At 35.2% G+C, this 22,729-nt stretch overlaps 1 protein-coding gene across 7 annotated transcripts in view; it reads right to left on the reverse strand.

The window, feature by feature from the left end:
- Positions 1-22,729, reverse strand: part of DPYD (dihydropyrimidine dehydrogenase) — a 340,158-nt gene that overhangs the window by 251,982 nt on the left and 65,447 nt on the right. For 6 of the 7 annotated variants that reach the window (XR_007708585.1, XM_035538265.2, XM_050712120.1 and 3 more), the window contains one exon: positions 3,786-3,873. Coding sequence is in view for 5 of the 7 variants with exons in the window: in XM_035538265.2 (XP_035394158.1) it covers positions 3,786-3,873 (88 nt within the window). In the remaining 2 variants the exon portion in view is untranslated. Of the gene's footprint in view, positions 1-820; positions 911-3,785; positions 3,874-22,729 lie in introns of those variants that run through there. The other variant, XM_035538269.2, reaches the window with a different exon arrangement.

Below are 22,729 nucleotides of genomic sequence, written 5' to 3' on the forward strand. Positions count from 1 at the left end.
GCTTCAGAGAACAAGAATCCCTGACCTTTTATGATTGCTATAGCAGTTTTCCAACAAAACAAACTACATACAATAGAGCTCTTAAATATCTGACAAAGTAATTCATTTCCAGTACATTGCTGTCTAAATACTCCATATTAATAATGAATAATGTTTAAATAAATACCTGAATACCATACTGCTTACTGCTTAGACACAGATGAGGAATTTATTGAACAGAATCTCCTCTAAACAGCTAGAAGGGTAACCTACTGCAGGGAGTTTCTTGAGAGAATAAGGAAGAAAGATTCAGAAGTGGGAGAAGAACTTCAAATAAGCCCAGAAACCCTACTTGGATTTCCAGGACTTACTGACCTTAGTACCTGAATATTCTGCACTTCAGCTTTTTATTTTGTTTAGAAGCTAACAGATATATTTATAAACTATTGGATTAAAAAAGAAAATGTATTTACAAGGTGAAAACAACAAAAAGATGTATAATTTTGAAAAGCATTTTCAAAGGCATTTAACAAAACTTTGGCAGTGTGAAGTATACTTACAACAATAATGCAAAAATATTCAGCAAGTGTATTGCTGAATGATATCTGGATAATAATTTTAATACAATTTTAGAAGAAGTACAGTGAACAGCTATGGAACATGGTGAGAAATTACTTGTTGGTTCCATTAAAAACTTCCCAAATTATAAGCTTGAAGTTTCAGTGTGTTTTTCAAAAATGCGCTGTTCTTGACTTCTGTCTGCTTTAAAAGCAGATGGTGCAGGTACCTCAAACACCACAGCAGCAGAATGAAGCAGAGGAGAGGACACTGCAGTACTCACCACACCAACTTCCCCAGGGCCAGGACTTGAAGTGAACCATTTCAATTTTCCATATCTCCCTCTCAACTTCCACCATAACTTTTCCACTAACTTTGTAGAAAGCAATAGTTTCAAAGTGCAATATTTAAAAAGGAAAAAAAATAATATTAAACATATATACCTAGCAAAACATCCTATTAATAAAGGAAAATGTAAGGATGTAGGGTTACTCTTCCTGAACAGAATCTGTCATAATAGAAAATTTCTATCAAATGCATTGGAAGTAAATTCAACAAAAGAAAAACTCAGCCTAGCAGAATGCAGCCATCAAGACAAGGTTGGGTTTCCTCTAAGCAGCATTACTTCCCTGCTTGGTACATGAATTACAGGAGGTACAACCATTGACGTGGAAGCCATAAACAAGCAGGATTTCCCAGCCTTGTTGCTCAGCCCATGACCTCACCTATTTGCTAAGCATATTTGATATTTTGTTTTATTTTTTTTTAAGTCAGAATTCTCTGTCTCAGAGAAATGCTCCCATAACTATGCAATATTGGATTTCTCTTTTGTTTTAGGGTAAGGAGAGAAAGCAAAGGGTCAGCCTGCATGTAAACTTCTACTTGAAACTGAATTTCATAGATGCAGTGCTGATTTTACACATGCAAGTTCCCATCCAATTATCTTGGCTAACAGAAACTGACTACCTGACTTTTTAAAACTTCCTGTGTGTGAAAGTGTCCTTCATTCTATGCAATTACCAGGCATCAACATGAGGCAAAAGCAGTTACCAAAATCACAGTATGCTCTTTTATAAAAACTACAGTTTCTTACTGGATATAGAAGCTACTACTAGGGATGGGATCCAAAAAGAAAGGCTGTAAGTACATTTCAGTAATCTGAGACACAGGTTTTCCCCTATGGAATCATAAGCCTACTAAGAGAATAGCAGTATACTGCAATTCTTTTCTAAAGCAGGATTTTCCAATAAAACATCAACTGATCAGGTCACTTGTTCAGTGCAAATGCAGAGTCTTACCTAGCATCTGCAACTTCCAAGATGCTTTAAAAGAGTTATCAAACAGCCCAAACACTACAGGGTTGACCTGCCTCACCGACCATCAGACAGGTAAAATCTGGCCCTATTAAAACCTTGCAGAGTGTGCCCATTGGTGTCAGCAGGGCAAAGACTTCACATCTATAAGGCAGATTCCTGTTATTATTCTAGTACACCTTTGCCAAAATATAACTCTCAAAGCTCTGCAGTCACCCCACCTTGACTTCCTCTCCTCTGTAATGGATTCACAGAATTCAGAATGAATCAGCTGTTAAAATGACTTGCCCTTTCTGCCAAGTCACAAAAGGGCATTATATTTCTGAGGCTATGAGAATTTAAAAGACCCACCAAATTTCTCATTTCAAGATGCTGCTGGTGTCAGTTCTTCACAAATTTTCTGTTGTAATTTTCAGTTTGCCTTCTTATTCTTTACTCCCAGCTTTCATGTTTCCATACTAAGGCCCCTTTTCTTTCCTCACCAATGCATCACCCTATCCTATCCTAGGCAGTAACACAACTAACCCTTAATCAAGAAAGACCATCCTGGTAAAATACTTTCATAAAATTTGCTTTGCTTTTCCTAGAACTACAACGTGATCACAGGATGAGACTAACAGTTTTGCTACTGCCTTGTACCTTCTCTGTTCAGTTCATCTCCTTCATAATGCCTGGCAGAGGTAATAACAAGCAATATGCTCCATGCTATACTGTGGTTGCAAACAGATGTCTACATTCATAAATACAAATGCTACACTGACAAGGTACAGATAATATAAGAAAACTGTCTATATGCAGATGCCGGGCATAATGCCAATTCCCACATCAACACACAGTTGTATTATAATTGATACGTGTATCTTAATATCTCCTCTTATCCTAATGTTTCTTGTTAAGGTGCAAAATTTACCAGTGTTTTCTCCCCAGAGGACAGAGCACAGTACAAGCAATGTGGATGTTGGCTCATGCACGGCAGCACTGCTGTTGCCCACTTCTCTCCAGATCTACCCATGTAGGCCCTTTCAGTTGCATCCAACAGCAAGATGGGCTGGAGCATAACATGCGGCCAGAAAATCTTTGTATCACCTCCTGTGGTTCATGAGTTTAGTTGGGCTCATACAGATAAACAAATCACACTGCTGCGAATGATTCCACAGATGGGAAGTAAGTTTCTGAGATTGCAAGGGGCAATAATACCCAGTCATCTTTAGACTATCCCAGATAGCCTAATGAATCTTGTCATATCAACTTTGCAGTCATTTTTGTTTATTCCTATTTCTTACTGTTAAAAGTAATATGTAGACCACAAATGATAATAAAGTTTTTAAGCTTTCAGTATTATTACAGTAAAATAGCCTATTAAGAAAGGAAAATATACAGTACCTCCAAAAAAGGGGGCTCAATTTGTTCCTGTAATGTTTTACTGCTAGTCTAAGTGACAGTCCACATTTGCATTAGCCAGAGCCTCTTACTATAAAGTACAACAGTGAGAAAACATTCCTTGAGATGACCACCTTCATGTCAGATTTCTGCCGAAAGCAAATTTAAATTATAATCACTTGTTAAACAACAATAACAAAAATATTTAATGAAAGAAAAGTTTTGTAACTCTAATACCTCAGGTAGCAGCAAAGTTAAATCACTGCATTGTAATGCTCGGTTTTTGTTTTTTTTTTTTTTAATACCATTATGCATGAAAACCATCAAAAACAAAAACTTTTCAGCAATAGTGACACAAAGAAGTAGATTTGCAATATACACTATCTGTTCTAGCACAGAACAGCAGTAAAAATAATTAAAAAATAGATTACTTGAATTTTAAAGTATCTGTTGTAAACATTTTACAAAGATAAGCCTTGTAATGCAATCACATTAACAGAACTACAAGCAATCACTGCTATCTGCTTCCATGTACTACGGCAAGTCTGATTTTACCTTGTTTGCAATACTTGTGATGAATGACTTGATGTCCAGATTAGTTGGGCAACTCTTCTGACAGGGGGCATCTGCACACTTCAAGCATCTACAGGAATAAAAGAAAATGTGTCACAGAGACATGGAATACAAATGCTGCCAATTGCATAATGTTTTCAAGTGAGTGTGGTAGGAGATAAGTCACAAGCGAATAATACAAAGCATTTTCATAAAATTTCTATTTAAAAAGCTCAAGTGCTACATGATCATTATCAAATGAATTTGCACGAACATTAAATTCTGTTGACTCCACAAGTGAAGTGAGTAGGGTGCAGTTACAAATGTGGACTATGCGCACTAAGTATTAGGAAACAATGTCCAATTACGCTTTTTTTTTTTTTTTTCTCCTGGAATCCAAGATCGCTAAACTTCTGACAATTTCATTTTCCCATTTGAAAAACACCAATGCTGTGAATGAGAGTTTATTAATGAAATTCTGCAAGTGTTACTGTGGATTACATTCTAGAGGTTGGACAATTAGATGTACTAAATCAACTATTTCCACAGAGGAAGGAACTAGTTTGTACTGTATTGTGCCAAAGAACAAGAATGGCTGGTAAATTTTCAAATCACTTTTCTATGAGTTTCCTAAAATATGTCTGTGACCTTTGAAAACACTTCAGTATTCCTAAGCATACTCCCAACTCAAATGCCTAAGACCCTCTTCTTGTCATCCCTAATGACAAACTTTATCGTATATTAAAACACACAAATTTTAAATAGCAATGATTTACAATCTGTGCCTGCTAGTCATGCATGGGGGTTTACTGGTAAAGTTGCTTGCACAAGTCCCTTCTAAGAAGTAAGCCTTAAGGGTTGCCTATGTAAGTTACAATAAACAAATCTATCACAAAAGGTAAAAGTCAGCTGAAGAATGAAACGGTTCTCTAATAAACACAAAGATATTTGCATGCAATTCTTGGTTTTACATACCCGTGATTATCACAGGTCAAATGCCGCACTTCTAATTCACTAAATTACTCCAGATGGTCTTTCAATATAGTTTTACTAATGCGCAGAATTTATAAAATTTGTAGTTTTAACTACTTTTGGAAAATGAAATTTTTCTTTTTTTTCTTTTTTTTCTTTTTTTTTGCATATTGTCTGAACATGACTACTTACAGTCCCACAACTCTACCTTAATCATCATTACTTAGTAGTAAATGATGCTGCACAACTGGCTAGGACAGACTACTTTCAAACATAGAGAAGTGCAAGAGTCCTACAGAAAACACACAAGGAAATGAAGAGCAAATTAAAAGAGAATGAACAAGCCTGAAAGACCTGAAGTGAAAAACTGGTCTAACTTTGTCAGTCACATGCGTTGTTTGTGTTTTTCTCCTCCAGTTAAGGGTGGAATAAGAGTGAAAGCAAAGCCAAAGTAAAAGATTAATTAGTCTTTAATCTTCTCATTCATTGTCACCTAGCTGCGTATTGCAGCCACCACGGCACCAGTCATACCGCACCTGAATTGAAGGTACATATGGTAGCATTGTTTGGATTTCCTCACAGATCTATTTATGGGAAAAGGGCCCCAAAGGAAATATTTAAAAGAAAATAGGTCTCATGGACAGCAAAGGCAGGAAAACGTGGTAAAGCCAGATTCAGGTTCAACACCACGGCAGGCTGCTAGTTCAGCTAGCCCAGGATGTCAGAGGGCTCATGCAGAAGAGCACCAGCAAATTTAGCTGTGGTAGTTAAATACACTGCTGCCCAGCACAGCAAGCATATGTTATAAATGCCTTAACCAGCAAAGTCAGGCCAGTGGGGACCTCAAAAGGTGCATGTGTCCAGAGCACTGAGTCATGAGGATGCTCTTAGCATTCTAAGCAGCTTGAAAGACAGAAAAGTTCTAGTACTAGAAGCCAGGAATATAGGAGATACACTAGATAAAATCTGACACTGTAAAGGCTTGGATGATCATTTTGTCTGTGTAGGCAGTAAAGAAATAATAGAAGCAGAAAATCATACATTTAAAAAAAGGCAAGTATTCCATTATGACTTCTGGCTCTTCACATTCCTGAATGTGATTCACTTTAAAATGCAGCAGTCCTATATCTAAGACCAAAAGAATAACACTTAACATAAAATACATTTCTGTGGACTATGTATAGAACAATCTCATGTCAAAACTGACTAGAATGGCACCTAGCAGGATAAGCAGTGCACAGCTTTCCAGTTGTGGCTATTAAGCATCTTTACCAAATTGTATCTTTTTTGAATTTTGAAATGGTTCACAAATAACAGCTGTTGAAAATGTCAGCTATTTAAAGGGGAGGAGGGAGGCAACACCAACTTGAATGTGAGCTTTTGGGACGAGGCGAGGGTGTCATGAATATGCCAGTCCAGACTTTCTCTTATAATAAAACCATCTTCCCATTCTCTAAGCACTCTGCAGACTAAAGTGCACCAGGCTGCCATTAATCCCACTTATCACCCTGACAGCTCAGTAATTACACTCCCACTATAGCTAGGTACTGGAAGGTACTGTAGGCCTAATAAAACATCAAGCACTGTGCAGAATGCATGCTGGTGAGGTGTTTTATTAAACTTGGGGGGATGATCATCAAATGACATTCATGTTGACCTATTTTTCTATTTGACAATAAATTATGCTTTGACCATACCATAATATATATTACAAAGTGCATTTGCTGTACTAAGGAGCAAAGGTATTGCATTCTGGTGAGTCGGGCAAAAAGTGTAAATACAATAGCAGAATCATTCACCGGGAAGTTTTTACATAAATTGCTGCAAGTGATTGATCCTTTCAGAAACCACAGGAAAAATATCGTGCTTAAGGGAATATGCTGGCAGTTACCACGAGCTTCAATTCAACATGCATGTTCCCACATGAAGAAACATTAAGTATTACATTTTTTTATCTTTTCCCTTTTCTTTAAGTGCTTGCCCATTCTATAAAACCCCTCCTTGCAATTTACAGGGTAATTCCATTACTATGGTTTTAGTTCAAAAAAATGTAAAGAACAAAGTAGAAATTTAAATTAATTTTTTCTAATTCGCCTACTTGCTTCCATCAAATATAAGTGAAGAGCTACATGCTCACTGCTAAAAAGAAATATCTATGTTTTCAAGTAGTCATACTATTCTGGATGGCATAAAGACACAGAGCATTAGACAAAGCTAGACCTATGCTAATCTCCAAGTAGTTTTGGCAGCATTTGTTAGTAAAATATATAGGGAAAAGTTTCCTACTACTCTATTATCAGTTGTTTCTCCCTGTTTGTTCCTGGAACAACATCACCTTTAGAACCATATAAGCTATGCTGAGTCTAAAAAGATACTGTATTCACTTTATTCGTGTATTTATTCCCATGCAAAAGGCAACACCATGGTCTTTGTACCACTAACCCCGATCTGAGGAACTCAAAGAAAATTAATGATATTTTTCATTTTGAAAGCACTTAGCTGTTGGTTCAACTCAGTTTTATTGTGAAATGGTAAATTAAGGTAGATATAAAACTCCTAGAAATGCTATGCAAGCATAGCATATTTATATAAATATTTATACAAATACTATCATTTGGCATAGCTTTACAGACATGCCTGTGACTATATAACGACAGAAATCCTTGTTTCCCACACATCTAAACTCAAAATTTACATCTCTTACTGAACAGTGTTAAATTATACATATGTATCCCCAGTGAACTTAAAATCTTTAACTTTTTATTTTAAGATATTGCAACACTAAAGCTATTTAACATTTAAGGTAAGCCTGCTTAAATCTCTTACAGGCACAAAATTATACATGCAAAGGATACTTATGCGGTAGCCCAATATTATCAGCTCTCAGGTTTGTACCTAATAATTTTGTCAATGTAAAATAAGCACCCAAAACTGTGTGTACACACAGAAACTCATTCAATCTACCTCTAATAGCATAGGTACTAAAAAAGCAAAACCAAAAATAAGAAAAAAAAAAAAAAAAACAAAAAAAAACACAGCAGTAGATTCCAAACATCTGAAAGTAATAAAAGGGAAAAGGCACTTAAGAAGTAGTGAATTTTTTTCAATGCAATAAAAAAGGAAAATGAAATAGACAAGCTGCAAATTTCTGGAGCAAATACTACCCTTTGGGGGAAAAAAGATGCAAGAGAAATATAAAGTATGTCTACATATAAATAAAAGAAGAGATAATAAATGAGGGGGGAAAAAGAACAAAGACGTAACAAATTTCTGTACCAAATTCTTTCCTTTGGGATAACATGACACAAGAAAATTGTTCTACACTTTTGTTTACAGAAGCAAGAAAGAAGGAAGCCATAGACAAAGCTAATTTTCAATTAACAATTTTAATTGTCTACTTGTTGAAATATTTGTAAGTATCCTATTTTAAAGTCAATATTTTTGACCAACAGACTAGCCCATAACACGTCTTTGCTTCTAAACAAAGAAGGGCAATTTAGCTACATCATTACCTAAAACTGCAGTGAACAATTGTCTATCTAACTGGCAATAATACTACCTAAAGGGCAATCACATGTATGCTGAAAGGCCAGGACTGAAACAGATAATCTGAAATAATATTCAGCAATGGATCATTAGTGATAACCTATCAAATTTTCGTATATCACAAAACAAGCTAAGTTACCTTTATCATGGTTACTGTTGGCAGAGGCTTAGAAGCAGATTAAATCCTAATCCATTTATGTGGGTTTCTGCAGGACAAACACTAATTTTGAAAAAGGGTTTCCAGCTCTATAGAAATTTCTAAAGCTTTATCTGCTACTCAGAAAGATAGCCCCAATACCCACCTAAACTGTACATAGTACACAACAATATTCAGTATCCAATTCCTGACACTTTGGCCAACTATTTTTAAGAGAATGGTAGAGCTGACTCCACCTAACAAACTGGAGGCCAGTTAAAGTTCCCAATGAAGAACAACCCCAAGAATGCTGACGTCAAGACACTTGATTCTAAGTCTCTTGTGTCCCTCTCTAAACTGAGAGCTGGGGACACTTAATGGTGAAACAAGAAAACCATAGGTATGGGAGAAATAAATCTATAGTTTCCAAATAAGTCTACAATTTCCAATGTCAGAAACAAAATTATGGTAATGTCTCAAAAAAAAAAATCCTTGGTACTTGGTATAGGAATAATGCTCTCAGCTTGTATATGGACATGAATGCCAGTGAGTGTCAAAATTTAGTTGTTGTTCTTCCATCTTAGTGGTGGATTTAAATGGGCTACATCAAGCATGCAGTTCCTGACAGGTATCTTCACTAACGTATCGTACACTTCTCATGTGAAACCCAAATACGTGCTTTTACCTGAAGTAGTTATTCCATCTCAGCCTCTACAATTAAAATCAGAGTGAACCTCTGATTCTTTATTTGAATGTTATTCTTTCTCAATTCTTGAAATCACGCCCAAAAGATAAAGGTTTCTTTCCAGTTTACAAGTGTTCTATGTTTTGGAAGGGGCTATTAAAAATAATAATCTTCTCTTTCTGCTCCATAGTATATCAATGTTGCTTCAAGTCTGATTTTTAATACTACTGTTGTTACTAGGTTTGCATCTGGTAATGTAGCCAGCCAGGAAGTCAGACTTTAGCCCTAGATAACACAGACAGTAGCTATGGGTTACAGCAAAATGAATGTATCTTCCTTCACCAGGAATTTTACATCCTGTAGCAGCAGCTGCAGTTTTGGTGCTGTCTGTCACAGAAAACTATCATGGGAAACGGTACCTGATGTCCTTGGGAGATTCCGGGCCTTCTCCTCAACTTTTGAGTTATTTCTGGCCCCTTATATTGTGGCATCTCTCTAATGAACTTTGGTTGGTCCCTTTATTGATATTCTCTCCCAAATTAGGGTGATATTGCCATACCTCTTCAAAAAAGGTTGTATTTAAATTGCTACATTTTTGTCGTTCCCATGAACAACAGGGTAGACATTGGTGTCAATTAGCTTAAAAAATTCAATAAATTGATTTTTTCACTGGCTTTAAAAGCAAGCTGGGATTTGGTGGTGGTGTTTTTTGTTGTTGTTGTTGTTTTGCTATTGTTGTTTGTTTGGGGGGTGCTTTTTGTTTTTGTTGTTGTTTTTAACAAACCTGTTACATTTGCACATTTCTTTCTAACCATTTCTTTAAAAATCCTCTACGGAAGAATCAGCTGACTTAGCTCATTGCAAACACTTCCAGCCAGGCTTAAGAAGTTTAAAACAATCCTATGAGAGCTCTGTATAAAACTACAGAATTTACGTAGTGGTACATAACACACCAGATGTTGCCAGATGTGTTTAAAATAAGAAGTAAACACATGTAGTACTTGAATTTTTATTTTAATATGTTGCATTAGCATTAGAATTTAGGTTTAGGTACTGCAATAGGCCCTCAGATCTTAGGCCTAATCGCTCCCAACAAGCGATTGGCTAAGAAGTTAGCATTGCTCTCTGATAAATGAATTTTTCAAGTCCTTCCAACAGGACTAAGTACATAACTGGTCTAAAGATTGCTGCTTTGTACAATGGAAGAAAAGGTATTTGGGAAGCTGGGTCTTCAAATCTGATTATTTGAAATAAATATAAGAGGGAATTAAGTTGAACTTAGCAACGTACAAAAATACAGGATACATTTTCAGAAGAAAAACCTAACTGAGTTTAATTTTCAGGTTTATATTTATGCCGACACCACTGGCCAAACACATCAACATACACATGAACATGGGAACAACAGACACAAGGGAACAGCATATACTGCAACTATTAAAAAGTCTGTATTTAAAAATTTGAGGGCAAATTTGACTCTACTTGTAAATAGGAAGTTCATTCCATAACCTGGATAGATATGCATTTCTCATAGTTCATTATTACAAAAAGAAAAAAATTAAAAACTCGCACCCTCTGAATAAAGGATATATTGAGTAAACTACTTCCTCTCTTGCACTCCAGAACTGAAAGAACTGTTTCTATTTCAAGTAGAAGAATTTCAAATATTACAGATTTACAGCAATATTTATTCTACACATTGCTCCCATTTCCTTTTTTTTTCATTTTATGCATTATGAAATTGCTATATTTTCAAAAGCATTAATCAATACTCAAAATTAATTAAATTGTCCCAGAAATCTAATTATTGTTGCAATTTATATTACAGTCAAAAACATTTTAATTTAAAAACTTAAGAGTTTTTAGTTATAAAAGAAAATAGTTAAGAGCCAATTTGTAACCTCTCTGGAAATAATAAGTACATTTTACACTGCATACTAATTAATATTTCCTCAACATGATAATAACACATTATGGCTTATTGTTTATCTTGCCAAACTTGGTGGTATCCTATATTATTCCAGTAATGTAAAAGAGACACAAACACCCTCACTAATAAGCCTTTGATACTATTTATTTGGAACTCAGACTGTGCTCCTTCAAGTCCTCCTTATTTGACAAACCTCCTCTTTATTTGCTTGCCTCCTCAAGCACTTTATTTGCCAAACCAACCACTTGTGGCTCAGCCACACCTAGCCTTGCGGATTGTTTTAAACCATTACATTTCTGTTCACCACAATAGTGATCCATTTCACGTAGAAGACAGCTGTTACATGATGTTCAATATCCTTTTAATCCTCTATAGACCTTAGACAGAATGGGTTGACAGAACTGACAGTTTTTATTATAGCTCACCCTGTACACAATAATCTTCTTTCACCTGGACTATTCTCCCAGAAGTGTTGCAGACTCTTTGACTTACATCAAGGATTACTTCTAGTCTTTTTAAGAGAGAAGAAATTATTTTTATGTGGCATGATTCTTATCCTGTGTAAATTACCTTTTCAAAATATGAAACACCTGTTGTCTGATTATTTTAATGTGAATGAAACTCTTTTGGGTTCACTTCAGGAAAAAATGTACTTTACAAGTTAAGTCACAGATATTTTCTCCCAAAATGCTTTCATCGTCTATGCCCATCTTTCAAATGCCACTGTACAATACATCATTAACAACATGAGTGTATATTTGCCATTTATTTGTACTGAAAACTTTTAATACAAACATTGTTTAATGTGTATAAATAATACATCTTTATGTATATAAATAATACAGTGTAACTAAAATGCATGCATTGACAATTTAAGAAAATCTAATTTCAGAACTAAAAAGCCAGAAGAAAAATGTCCTTATTACAGCACACAGAGACCCTAACGATCAAACCAATAGTGCTAATGCTCGTCTGTCTTGCAATTTAGGCATGCCAGCAATTCCACCACTATGAATGCAACAGAGATTTAGACAAAGAACCTTTGTGAAGAAGTTGTCCTGGGAAACGCAGCAATAGCAGGATAAGCTAATGTTATCCTTACTTTTAGGAGCTGAACTCCAAATAGTTCTTTGGCTCTCTCTTTACTACTATCCTGCCAGTTTGCCTAGAGAACCAGTATCATGTTAAGCTTGAATCTGGCCACTTCCAAGGCACGCTTCACTGCTCTCTGCACAAAGCATTCCCACCATTTCCAAAACTAGGATGCTATTAGCAAGGAGTAGGAGTGGTGGGAGGGGACAGAGGGTAAAAACACCAAATAGGTCTGGGTAGGCTTTGCTGCTAATGTCACCTGAAGATTTGTTCCTACATCGAGCACAATCTGAAGCAGACAAAAGCATGAATTACCTCAGTGAATTTTGTATTCAAAATAATAGTTTCAAAAGTTTCAGTTTGCCTTTTTTTCTTACGCTTGGAGAAAGAAGTAACATTTTTTAGATGGTACTGCAGTGCAGGACTCCAGAAACAACTACGAGTTCAGCCACATTTCCATTGTGAAGCTGATAAAGATGCTTCTTCCCATACAGGAGATAAGTTATTGACCCCAGGTAACCATCTCTTTCCAAATTTTATAACTCTTAGACTATTCTCAGTAAAAACTGAGTCGCCAGATGCTGAGCACTCTAATCTGACTGCTTACTGTGCTTTATTTTAATATGACTGTAGTCCCCAGCAGGCTTAGACCAACCACTTATTTGCTTATGATTTAAGCCCTTAAGCAATTTGTTAAACCAACCTAGCACATCTTCCAGAAGCAAGTTCCAAATTCCAGAGCCCAAAATATTAGGAACAGCCCCAGTGTCCTCACTCTCTTCCTCACCTAAAAAATGAAGCAGCTACATGTTTGAGAATGATGTGCTGTTAATATTTTTGCTAGAAACTGCATGTGTGCAATCACAGCCTTCCATCTTCTTTTGCAAATGATTTTTTTTTTCCCCAAGATACCCTAATAAGTAATACTGGGTAAACACAGACATCAAGACCAAGCAAAAAGGAAATATGCTTCCTATATTTTCTTCTAATTTTCTAAACTTCATGTTATTTATATATATATATATATACACACACACTTTAGCCATAGGAAAATAATACATCCCTGTCTAAAATATATGAATATCTTAAAAACAGGTGGCATTTTCTTGTATGCTTTGCTGTTAAAGGAAATCATTTGGCTTTGCTTCTCTACCATAAATTTGTTCAAAAGCAAAGATTCAAAACAATCAGCAGATTAAAAGCTTCATGGCACAATAACAAAAATCATATATGCAAACTACAGAGGTCAGCACTGAGCAAAAAGAAGCCCTTTACAAACTACACAGCAAATCTGTACTGCATTCATAAAACTCTGAGTTTAAAGGTAAGTAACATTTCAATAGGAAATAGTTGAAAATTCAGTCTTATTTGTTTACTGGAATAAATACTCACTGAGACTGAATGAATGGTATATACATGCTATATCTAGCTTTTGCTATAATCACCTTCAATCTGGACAATTTTACAACATTCACAGTATGATGACATAAATAAATGACAGCTGAAAGTCACTCTCCAGACTCTTGACACTTACATGAAACAAAACAAAATTAAATAGGATGACTTTTTTTTTGTTTAAAAAATAATAATAAAAAAAATAGATAAGCACCTTAGAGACAGTAGTGGTAACATGAAGGTTCACTTTCTATAGAACTGAATGGTCAGTAGTTTAGAAGTAGTTTAGAAATTTAGAACCTGATCCTCTTGATGGAAAGACTGGTTTACAGAACCACTGTACTGTGTACTTCCTCCTTATCACAGCTTGATTTATCAAGAACAGAGAAAATCCTACATGCAGACTACTTGATTAGGGCTCTAAGATAGCTGTTCAACCTTTAAAGTCTCACCAACCATGATTACTGTGAAGTTAACAGACAGAAGTCAGACGAGATGACCTAATATGTTTAGACTATCTTTGCAATTTCTCCTAGTATATTGAATAACGGCCTCTAAAAATGGCAAATCTATGTCTGCTTATCTATCTGCAGTTGAGGTTCCCCACAGAGATAAGCAAACTTTACAGAATTTAAGAGTTCATATATTTCAAGTTATTTAGGATTACAGTAGTGACACAAGTGTTCAAATAATATTTTCCATATAAGTTAAATTCCTGTTTTTAGCACCTTACCAGACACTCCAAAATTAGGGCAAATAAAAGGACTCCAGTTAAAAGAAAAGCATCCAAATGATCTAAGATAATTGGGTATATACACAGATTTTCAGATAAAACTGCCTGAACACTTTTTAAAAATGGTTTGATTTCTAAAAGCTATTGCATAGGTTTTTAGAGGGATGTATACTGGGAAAGAAAACTCCATTTAGTAGCTAAGCATAAAAAAGCACTGGTCTGCTATCATCAAGATGGTGTAGGTGGGAACTAGACCAGAATTGGCTGATCTGTGTTTGCAACAATAGTACAAATATTTGTTGCTATAAGGAAAGCACAAAAAATCTTGCATTTTAGGCTTTAGCCTTACAACCTAAGTAGGAAGAATTTTCACATCCTTTTAAGAAGATTATATGAAAAAAGTATTTGTCACATTTCCTCCCATATTGAAGCTAATGGCATAAGAATGAAGACATTTTCTGGATGGTTCAGCAGCTAAGTGCTGTCTGTAAAATATTAAATTAAATGCTTTTTCAGAGAAATGCAGCTTAGAGGAATTTTAAGGTGGATTAATAAAAACATTAATCTGTTAATTCACCATGGTTTTATATATCACTTGTTCTCAAGTATGTGGCATTGTATTACTTTGTATATGCTCAAATTGTTAGACCTATAGCAAATATGGCAATCCCAGGACCATAAACGTAGTGCAACTGAGTGTTCTTTTCCCATTTCCCAAAGGCATTGCATTTTCAAAACCTGGTGGAAGGATTTAAATATTTTCCTTTGATAGAAAGTTTCTTTTGCTACAAATGAGCAGATGTCTGCCTTTTGGCAATTCTTTTATACAGTTATTTGAAAACAATTACAGAAAAACATTAAAATTGATTTATGTAAAAAGTACTCCACAAAGATCCAAATACTGCATTCCTCACATAGACAAGTCACACCGAGAGACTTCATAAAGCCTAGGAATCAATACAAAGCACTGCTTCTCTTCCACCCTTTATTACTATCTCGTCTCCACACAACAACACACATAGTACCAATGATTAGCAAGTTCACACTTGCTCCTACATCCCAGGCTGAGATGCTGTGAGTTTAGTGTTGCTCTTTTTTACCTTTGAAGCATTAGGGTTCGATGAATATATCTAATAAATTCAAGTAGCTTCATGACTCAGATTTTAAAGGATACTATGATACAACCTGTGGTATCAACACATCATGAGTATAGCTTCCTTATCAGCATCTCTCTTCCTTAACAGCAAGAGCTGCTAATTGTTTTCTGTACTACATATTAATGCCAAAAGAAGGGGATACCTATAGACTCATATAGTTCTTATTAAATTTTTTACAATGAGAATCCCAAGGCTTTGTACTCCCACTTTTTATCATTGGAAAATCGTCACTCTCCCTTGTCTTGAGCCTGCAGTGCTTCCCTGGATCCCAGCTATCCCATGAAGGGAGCCAACAAGTGAACCTGCTTTATGGGTGCTACTGCCATTCTGCTCCATTCCTGCATCCCTGACTCAGGAAAGTCAACAGGCAAGCCTAGCTAATGTTCTCCCTCTCCTCCTCTAGTAGAATCTGATCACATTTGCAAGAGTTTAGATTGTGAGTGCTGCTGCTGCTCTATCAGATTCCTTTCTCAGTGAGGACTTCCTCATCAGGAGCTTTAAAAGCAGTTAGATCACCTGCGTGAAGGCATCTTGATAAGCTACTTTGTATTAGAAACTCCCTCCAGGCATCTTCCAGGTATATTCCAGGGCTACATTTTATATGAGGACATGAATAGTAATAAACATTGTTCAGTCAGGATGGGTACATAGATATTAAAAACTACCTAGTTCTATATTCAGTTAGGCAGTTCAGTGAAGAATATCAATGTAAATTCAAAAGAATATTTTTAAGTCATTTACTGTTTGTGCCACTGATATGCATTCAGTTATGTAACATGAAGCAGTGGAAAGGGAGAAGATAAATGCATGTAAATGTATTTAGTCACTTGTAATTCAGTCAATACAATTTGTTTTTCCTTTGTAAGCCTACAACAGCAGAAGGATACAGTTATTCACTCTTTAATTTCAGTACGGGCTTAAAATGTACTGGATGTGCATTATGACCAGTAACACATTCTTTTTTCCAAGCCTCAACATATTACTTCGAACACTCATCTGACTAAAGCAATTTTCTTCATAATCAGAAGATAGGATATTTTGTCAATCATCATAGGTATGTCTTTCTGCATTAGACAGAAATGAAGAATAGTAAGACTCTCTTTTCTTCATGCTTTCATTTCCATGGATATCCCCCTCTGTAGACCAGGAGACTTTCAGAGAGGCAGAAACTTGACAGCTCTCTCTCAATGAGAACAATAAAAAATAAATGCTGAAATGAAAAAAAAAAAAAAAAAAAAAAAAAAAAAGGAAAATCAGCGTAACTATGAACAAAATTCCTGTTTTTGTTTTTGAAATATCAAATTTTGGTACTTTATGAATGCTGAAATCCTAAGGAATTCTACTAACTTTTGTTTACAAAATATGACCCCACAAAACCATGTCCACACTTTCAAACAAAAGCAAGAGAAATATGCACAGTATTACATGAGGTAATATAGCCTCTCATTTTCAAGCAAAGAGGAAGCAGTGACACTGCTCTGACAAAATGTCTTACCACTAGCACTACGTGGTCTCTGTTAAAATACACTTGAGTATACTTATTAGTGCAGTGCAAGATGATGTATTAGCATAAACAGTTAACTCAGAACCATGAAAGTCAAAACAGATCAACTAATGTTGTGCATTATTTTTTGTGTTTGTTCACTTGCTAATTTGCACAATTCTGTAATTCATTAAAAGGTCTCCCTATCATTAGTGCAAATTAGCATTTTTCTAGAATATAATTAAATTTACACTTCATATTGTTGCCTTTGTAAAGACAAAAAATATTGCATGGTCAAATGAAATTCTAAGGTGATTATTCTGAACCCATGAATAGTTCTACATAACCTCCTGACATATTAATCTATATCAGCCTGGTGGGTATACAATATTATCACCAGTATTTTTCTGCTTGGCATGAAAATATAATGCTTTTTTTTTTTTTCCTGAATTGCTCCTGATAGCATTATCTATCCACATATTTTAAACTGAAGCCATTCCTACACTAAGTGAATCCTGTTACTTCCACACCAGTAACATTTCACCTGTCCTAATCCGTCTCTAACAGATACTTTTTCCATAGTAAAACCCAAAGTCCCTAAGCGGAAATAAATCTCAAAGAGCAGCAGGTTCCTTCACAAAATTTAAACATTAAATTTTGTTTTTAGATTCAGACAAACAATCCTTTAACTATAAATCACAGTATGGATTTGTAAGAGTGACACAAAGTTCACGGCAATTTTTGAAGGGATGAGGGCTATTTTTAATGCATCTCTCTCATTATTAACAGAGTTCATAATACAAATATTACAAATATTAATGAATAGTTCAAATAACTTTCACCTTTCAACAGAACAAATGAATCCAACTCATTTTGAGATATTGTGATTTAATTTTCCATTTCTATATATTATGACAAAAAAAAAAAACATGAGTTCCAGCATTTTCCATATACTCACAATGTAAGGAAGGTAACGTATGGAAAGCAAACCATCCCAACCAGAGTTAAAATCAGTTCAGTTAGCATCTGTGTGACAAATGCCCTCAAGTATTCCACCTTTTATACAGGCAGTTCATAATGGCTCATGCTACAATCTATTAAATATTTAATAATTTACCATGAATATAAAGTATGACCTTAACACCTTATTCTTGGGGAAGTAAAATTTTAAATTACTTACACACTGTATCTCAGGGGGAAAGAAGAGCAGGAAAAAAAGGTGGATTTAGAAAAAGGGAGGAAAAAGAAAAAACAACAATAGTGAGCATTCACTAGCTGAGAAACTTACCTTTTGAGGCCCAGTTTCTCAAGCCAAACCTCTCCCAAAAAAGTCAAGTTTTTCAGAATGCTACAGATGCTAATTCATAGAATCATAGAATCATTAAGGTTGAAAAGCCCTCCAAGATCATCTGGTCCAACCATCCAATTCTGGTACCAGCATTTGGTATCTAGAAACCCACTGTTCTGTTGTAAGGACACTTCTGCTAATTTGCTGATTTTTCATGTGCCACACTTCCAAACTTTCCTCTATAAAGAAAACGGGTATATTTATTTAGAAATAGTGATATTCTAAAATGCAAATATTTGTGTTTTTTTTTTTTTTTTTAAGTACAGACTTTACTGTACTAAATCTTCAAATAGGTACATCTTCAGTTACATGACAAACTTATTTCTGCAATATTGCTATAACACAGCAGATTTGTTATTTTTCTTCCCAGTTAGATCTCTTCCATTACTGGGGACCAGCAGCATTTCTTTTTCAGGCTCTAAATGTAGGCTTGTCGTTTCTTTAAAATAACTGATATTTTTTTGCCCCACTAAGCAACAGACAAAAGCATTAATTAAACCTGATACAAAGTCATAAACCATTCTCAAAAATATTTAGTAAACCCTGACTTGCTAATATAAAACTTGTTTCATTGTGACTCCAGTAGTTAGCGTTCATCCTGAAAATGGCAAGTCAGTTACAGTTAAGGAAGTACATTTCTTCATTCAAAAATCAAGTTTAAAAAAAAAAAAGAGTCTGAAAGACTGTGTTTATCCCCCTTGCATTTACCTTTGCAACCTGAGCATCTTTTGCCTTATACTCCCTCAACCCCATCAAAGCTATAAGGCAGAGAAAAAATATTTTTGTTTTGACAATGAAGTATTATGGCATAGCACACTTTAGCAGCATTCACCAGCCTACAGCACAGAAATCCCTTGTATCCAAGCATCCAAGCCAATACCAGAACCATTGAGTTATTCCTCCTTTCTGGATCTCCACTGGACCATCATGTTATATGCTACATTCTTACTTAATTTCATAAAAGTTTGTTGGTTTTTTTTCTTGGTTTTGTTTTGTTTTCCTTTTTAAAGCTACTGTGGATCAACAGCAGAACCCTCAACCCATCGTTCCAACACAAAATCATGGCTGCAGTGAAGTCTCTAACTTCATTGTACCCTAAGGTGAAATTACAGCAACATTTTCTTCAGTTTTTACTCATGTTCATTCTGAAGAGTGAAGACAATTCAGCAGTTACTTAGACTTCAGAGTAAGTCATTGATCATAAGGAAGATTGTTGAGTTTCAGATGAAGAATCCTTACTAAAGCATTAACGACAATAAAAAAAAGACATTTTTAGGTTGCTGTTGAAGTTGGAGGCCTATTGATTAGACATTTTTAAAGGAAAAATAACCTGTAAACAAAAGCAGTAAATTCAGAAGTCACTGAGATTCAGAGTTCCTTGATAACATATTTGTAAAATACCTTTCAAGAAAAGAATATTGCTTTAATAAATAACATCAAGTAACATCAATTTTTGTTTTTCCATATCATACACTTGTGAATGAGCATTGACCAGAGCACCAAAGTAATTGTATTGATTTTAACACCTGCATGAGAACAAGCTGCATGCCATTATTAAAAATACAAACTATATTTTTTCATTTAAAAAAAAAAAAACAGTTGCTTTCTAGCATAAAATTCTACAGCACAGAACATACCATTTTTTAGATACCATTTGCTAGAGATAGACGTAGTCTCAACAATAAATATCTGCATAATGCCAGATGATAAAATATTTTTTTCTATTTAGGGTGACAGTGGTGTGAAACATCCCAAATCTCCATATATTGCATTTTTTAATAGCTGAGATAAGTCTCTTACGATGATCATTGGTAAAATTGTCTGAAGAATCTTTGGCGTATCTTTGAAGAAAACGCCAAATAGTACTAGAAGAAATCAGTTCATTTAGCATTTTTTATTTTCAGAAAACTAAGAACTCTTACTTTTGTGGACAAAAGAATAGGTCTATTTGCATTTAGACAAAGAAAGAAGCAGAAAGTATGTTTGAAATTACTGATAATGAGGAAAGTCTGAATATCCTTACATCATGCATAATACTCAGTTCACTTGACATTGTTCTCCAGTGCATCTAACTACAATATTAATTATTGCAATAAACAGTATGCTCACACAATAATGAAAAATCCTACAGATTAATTTATAACATATTTTTCCTGTAGTGATTCTCCTATCAGTTTGATCTCTTGGATCTAAACATCAAAATAGTTTTCATAAAGAAAATAAGGTGTAATTTAGCATGTACACATACAACATCATAACACAATCATTTTATTTTACATCTAATACTGTTTTTCCCAAAAAAATCCAGAAGGTAAATGAATGTTGGCAGACTGCATTCAAAATACACTGAACAAAAGACACTGATTTGTACATTGTGATCACCACATAGAATAATTTAACCCACTCAAATATGTTATCAAATGTATCAGAGTATTAAAAGAGCATAAAATTCTCCTTTTTTTTCTTTAGTTAAATAGGAAAAGAAATCAGATATGCACACGTTTATCAGAGTACCACATTTAAAATCTTTCCCAGTTGTATGCAGCATTTTGAAGACATGCTCTGCACAGTACAATCTCGCTTCTTATCTGAATTTAATGTTAGGTAACTTTCTTACTCGATTTATAACACTTTATTACAACTTAGTACAGTTCTACCTTTGGTATTCATTGCACACTATCATAAAAGAAATAAGGATCCTTCATGTTGATAAAATATGCTATGACTGAAGACAGTAAGCATGTGTGCATTTGTTTACAATAGAATGTACAAATCAAATGTTTTATTTGTATCGGGGCTGGCACAAATCACCTGCTAACAAAAGCATTAGTGCTATCCTGAGGCCGCAGTCTGCAAATAAACAACTTTGAAAAGAAACTATCCTGAAGGAAACCTCCATTTTCACCTGTCAAATAAAGCATCCATCTGTCTCATGCACACTTATGGAATGAAAGTGAAATTGAAGTGCGGCTGTGGTATCCAATCATTCTACTGACTAACTTTGAAGGTATTCAATAGAAGGGGAGTTTGTGAGAAGTAAGCAAATCTCTTCTACATAATCAGACTTTTAAATTCTTTTAAAAATAGTTAATTTCATTAAATTTAAAATACAACAGTTTCTAAATGAAGCCAGATATGGCATTTCCATAAAGAGAGGCTCGGGAACAACAGACGTTGGAGTTTCCCTGTTTTCAGTCAGTATGTCAGTAAACACATCTTCCTGACTGAGTCCGCCCTGCCAAAGACCAACTAGATCAACATTGCTCTATGACTTAGAAGCAGGAGAGTTTCCAAGAAGCTAATTCCAGTTCCAAATACTTCTGTGTGCTGCTTGGAAGATCTAGAGAAGGTCCATCTTTGCGCTGTTTTATTTCTGTGGTATGCAGAGATGATACAGCTTCTCAAAGCAACTCTGAGCATCGCTGGTTGCTTAATTGAGAAGCAAATCTCCCAGGAGTCCTTCCTCAATGGGTTTTGGTTCACACAGCAGAGTGGTCTTGAAGCCTACAAATAGGATTTCTTTGGGATGAAACTAAACCAAAAGAAAAGCTCCAAAACTACTTCTTAATAAGCTCCAGCTGCAATTCAACACACACTCCACCCTACATCCAGTCTGAAACATCCAACCAGCACACACAAAAGGGTGGACTCTGGGCTGTCAGCACCAGCTGCTTCAGGGTCCCAGCTGCTCCAGCTGGGCCGTGCCACTCTCTGGTCTGTGTTCCCTCTGCTGCTCGCCAGCATGGCAACATCCGACTAGATGCAAAGCACTCAGTGTGAAGGAGCTCCTGCTGCGCTGCAAGGAATTTCCCCTATCTCGTGCTAACATTGAAGATGCAGCATTTGGACCCGTATCATTTAATCTCTAGGGTTTTTTCAGTATTCCTGAAACAACGCAGCTTCTCTTCCTGAATAGTTGTACCTCAGAAACACCTGTCTCCAGACACATAGGCTGATAATTTTCTGGACTTAAACTCATTTGGCTATGTTCAGTACCACTGTTTCCAGGCTTTACAAGGTTCTTTACATTTCCTTGACCAGTAGCACTTTCAACTGCTTTAAATGTACTTTTTTCTTTTTTGATAATTCAAATTCATGTGGATTTTAAATGAAATAACACTAACAAGCTAAACCACTTCAACTTTTTTTTTCTTTTTCCTTACTCCTTTATTTTTATGGCAATTGACTCATGCCCTCCTCCTACATTTTACCTGAAATATCCATTTTTGAAAACAGTTACATGGAAAATACTTTCACTTTTCCTGTTTTACACATTTTTTCAATATCACATCATCTCTATGTATAATTCTTTCTTCGTGAAAGAAAAATACTGAAGTTACAAAATTATGCCAAAAAGGACATACTTATAGTCTTACAATCTCTCAACAATTTAAGTCAGTATTATTAATGTAATTTGGGGGAAGAAAGGTACATGAATGTAAACACCTGCCACTGTACACCAGTCTTGAT

The sequence above is a fragment of the Cygnus atratus genome, chromosome 8 (assembly GCF_013377495.2).
Source record: "Cygnus atratus isolate AKBS03 ecotype Queensland, Australia chromosome 8, CAtr_DNAZoo_HiC_assembly, whole genome shotgun sequence".
NCBI lineage: Eukaryota > Metazoa > Chordata > Aves > Anseriformes > Anatidae > Cygnus > Cygnus atratus.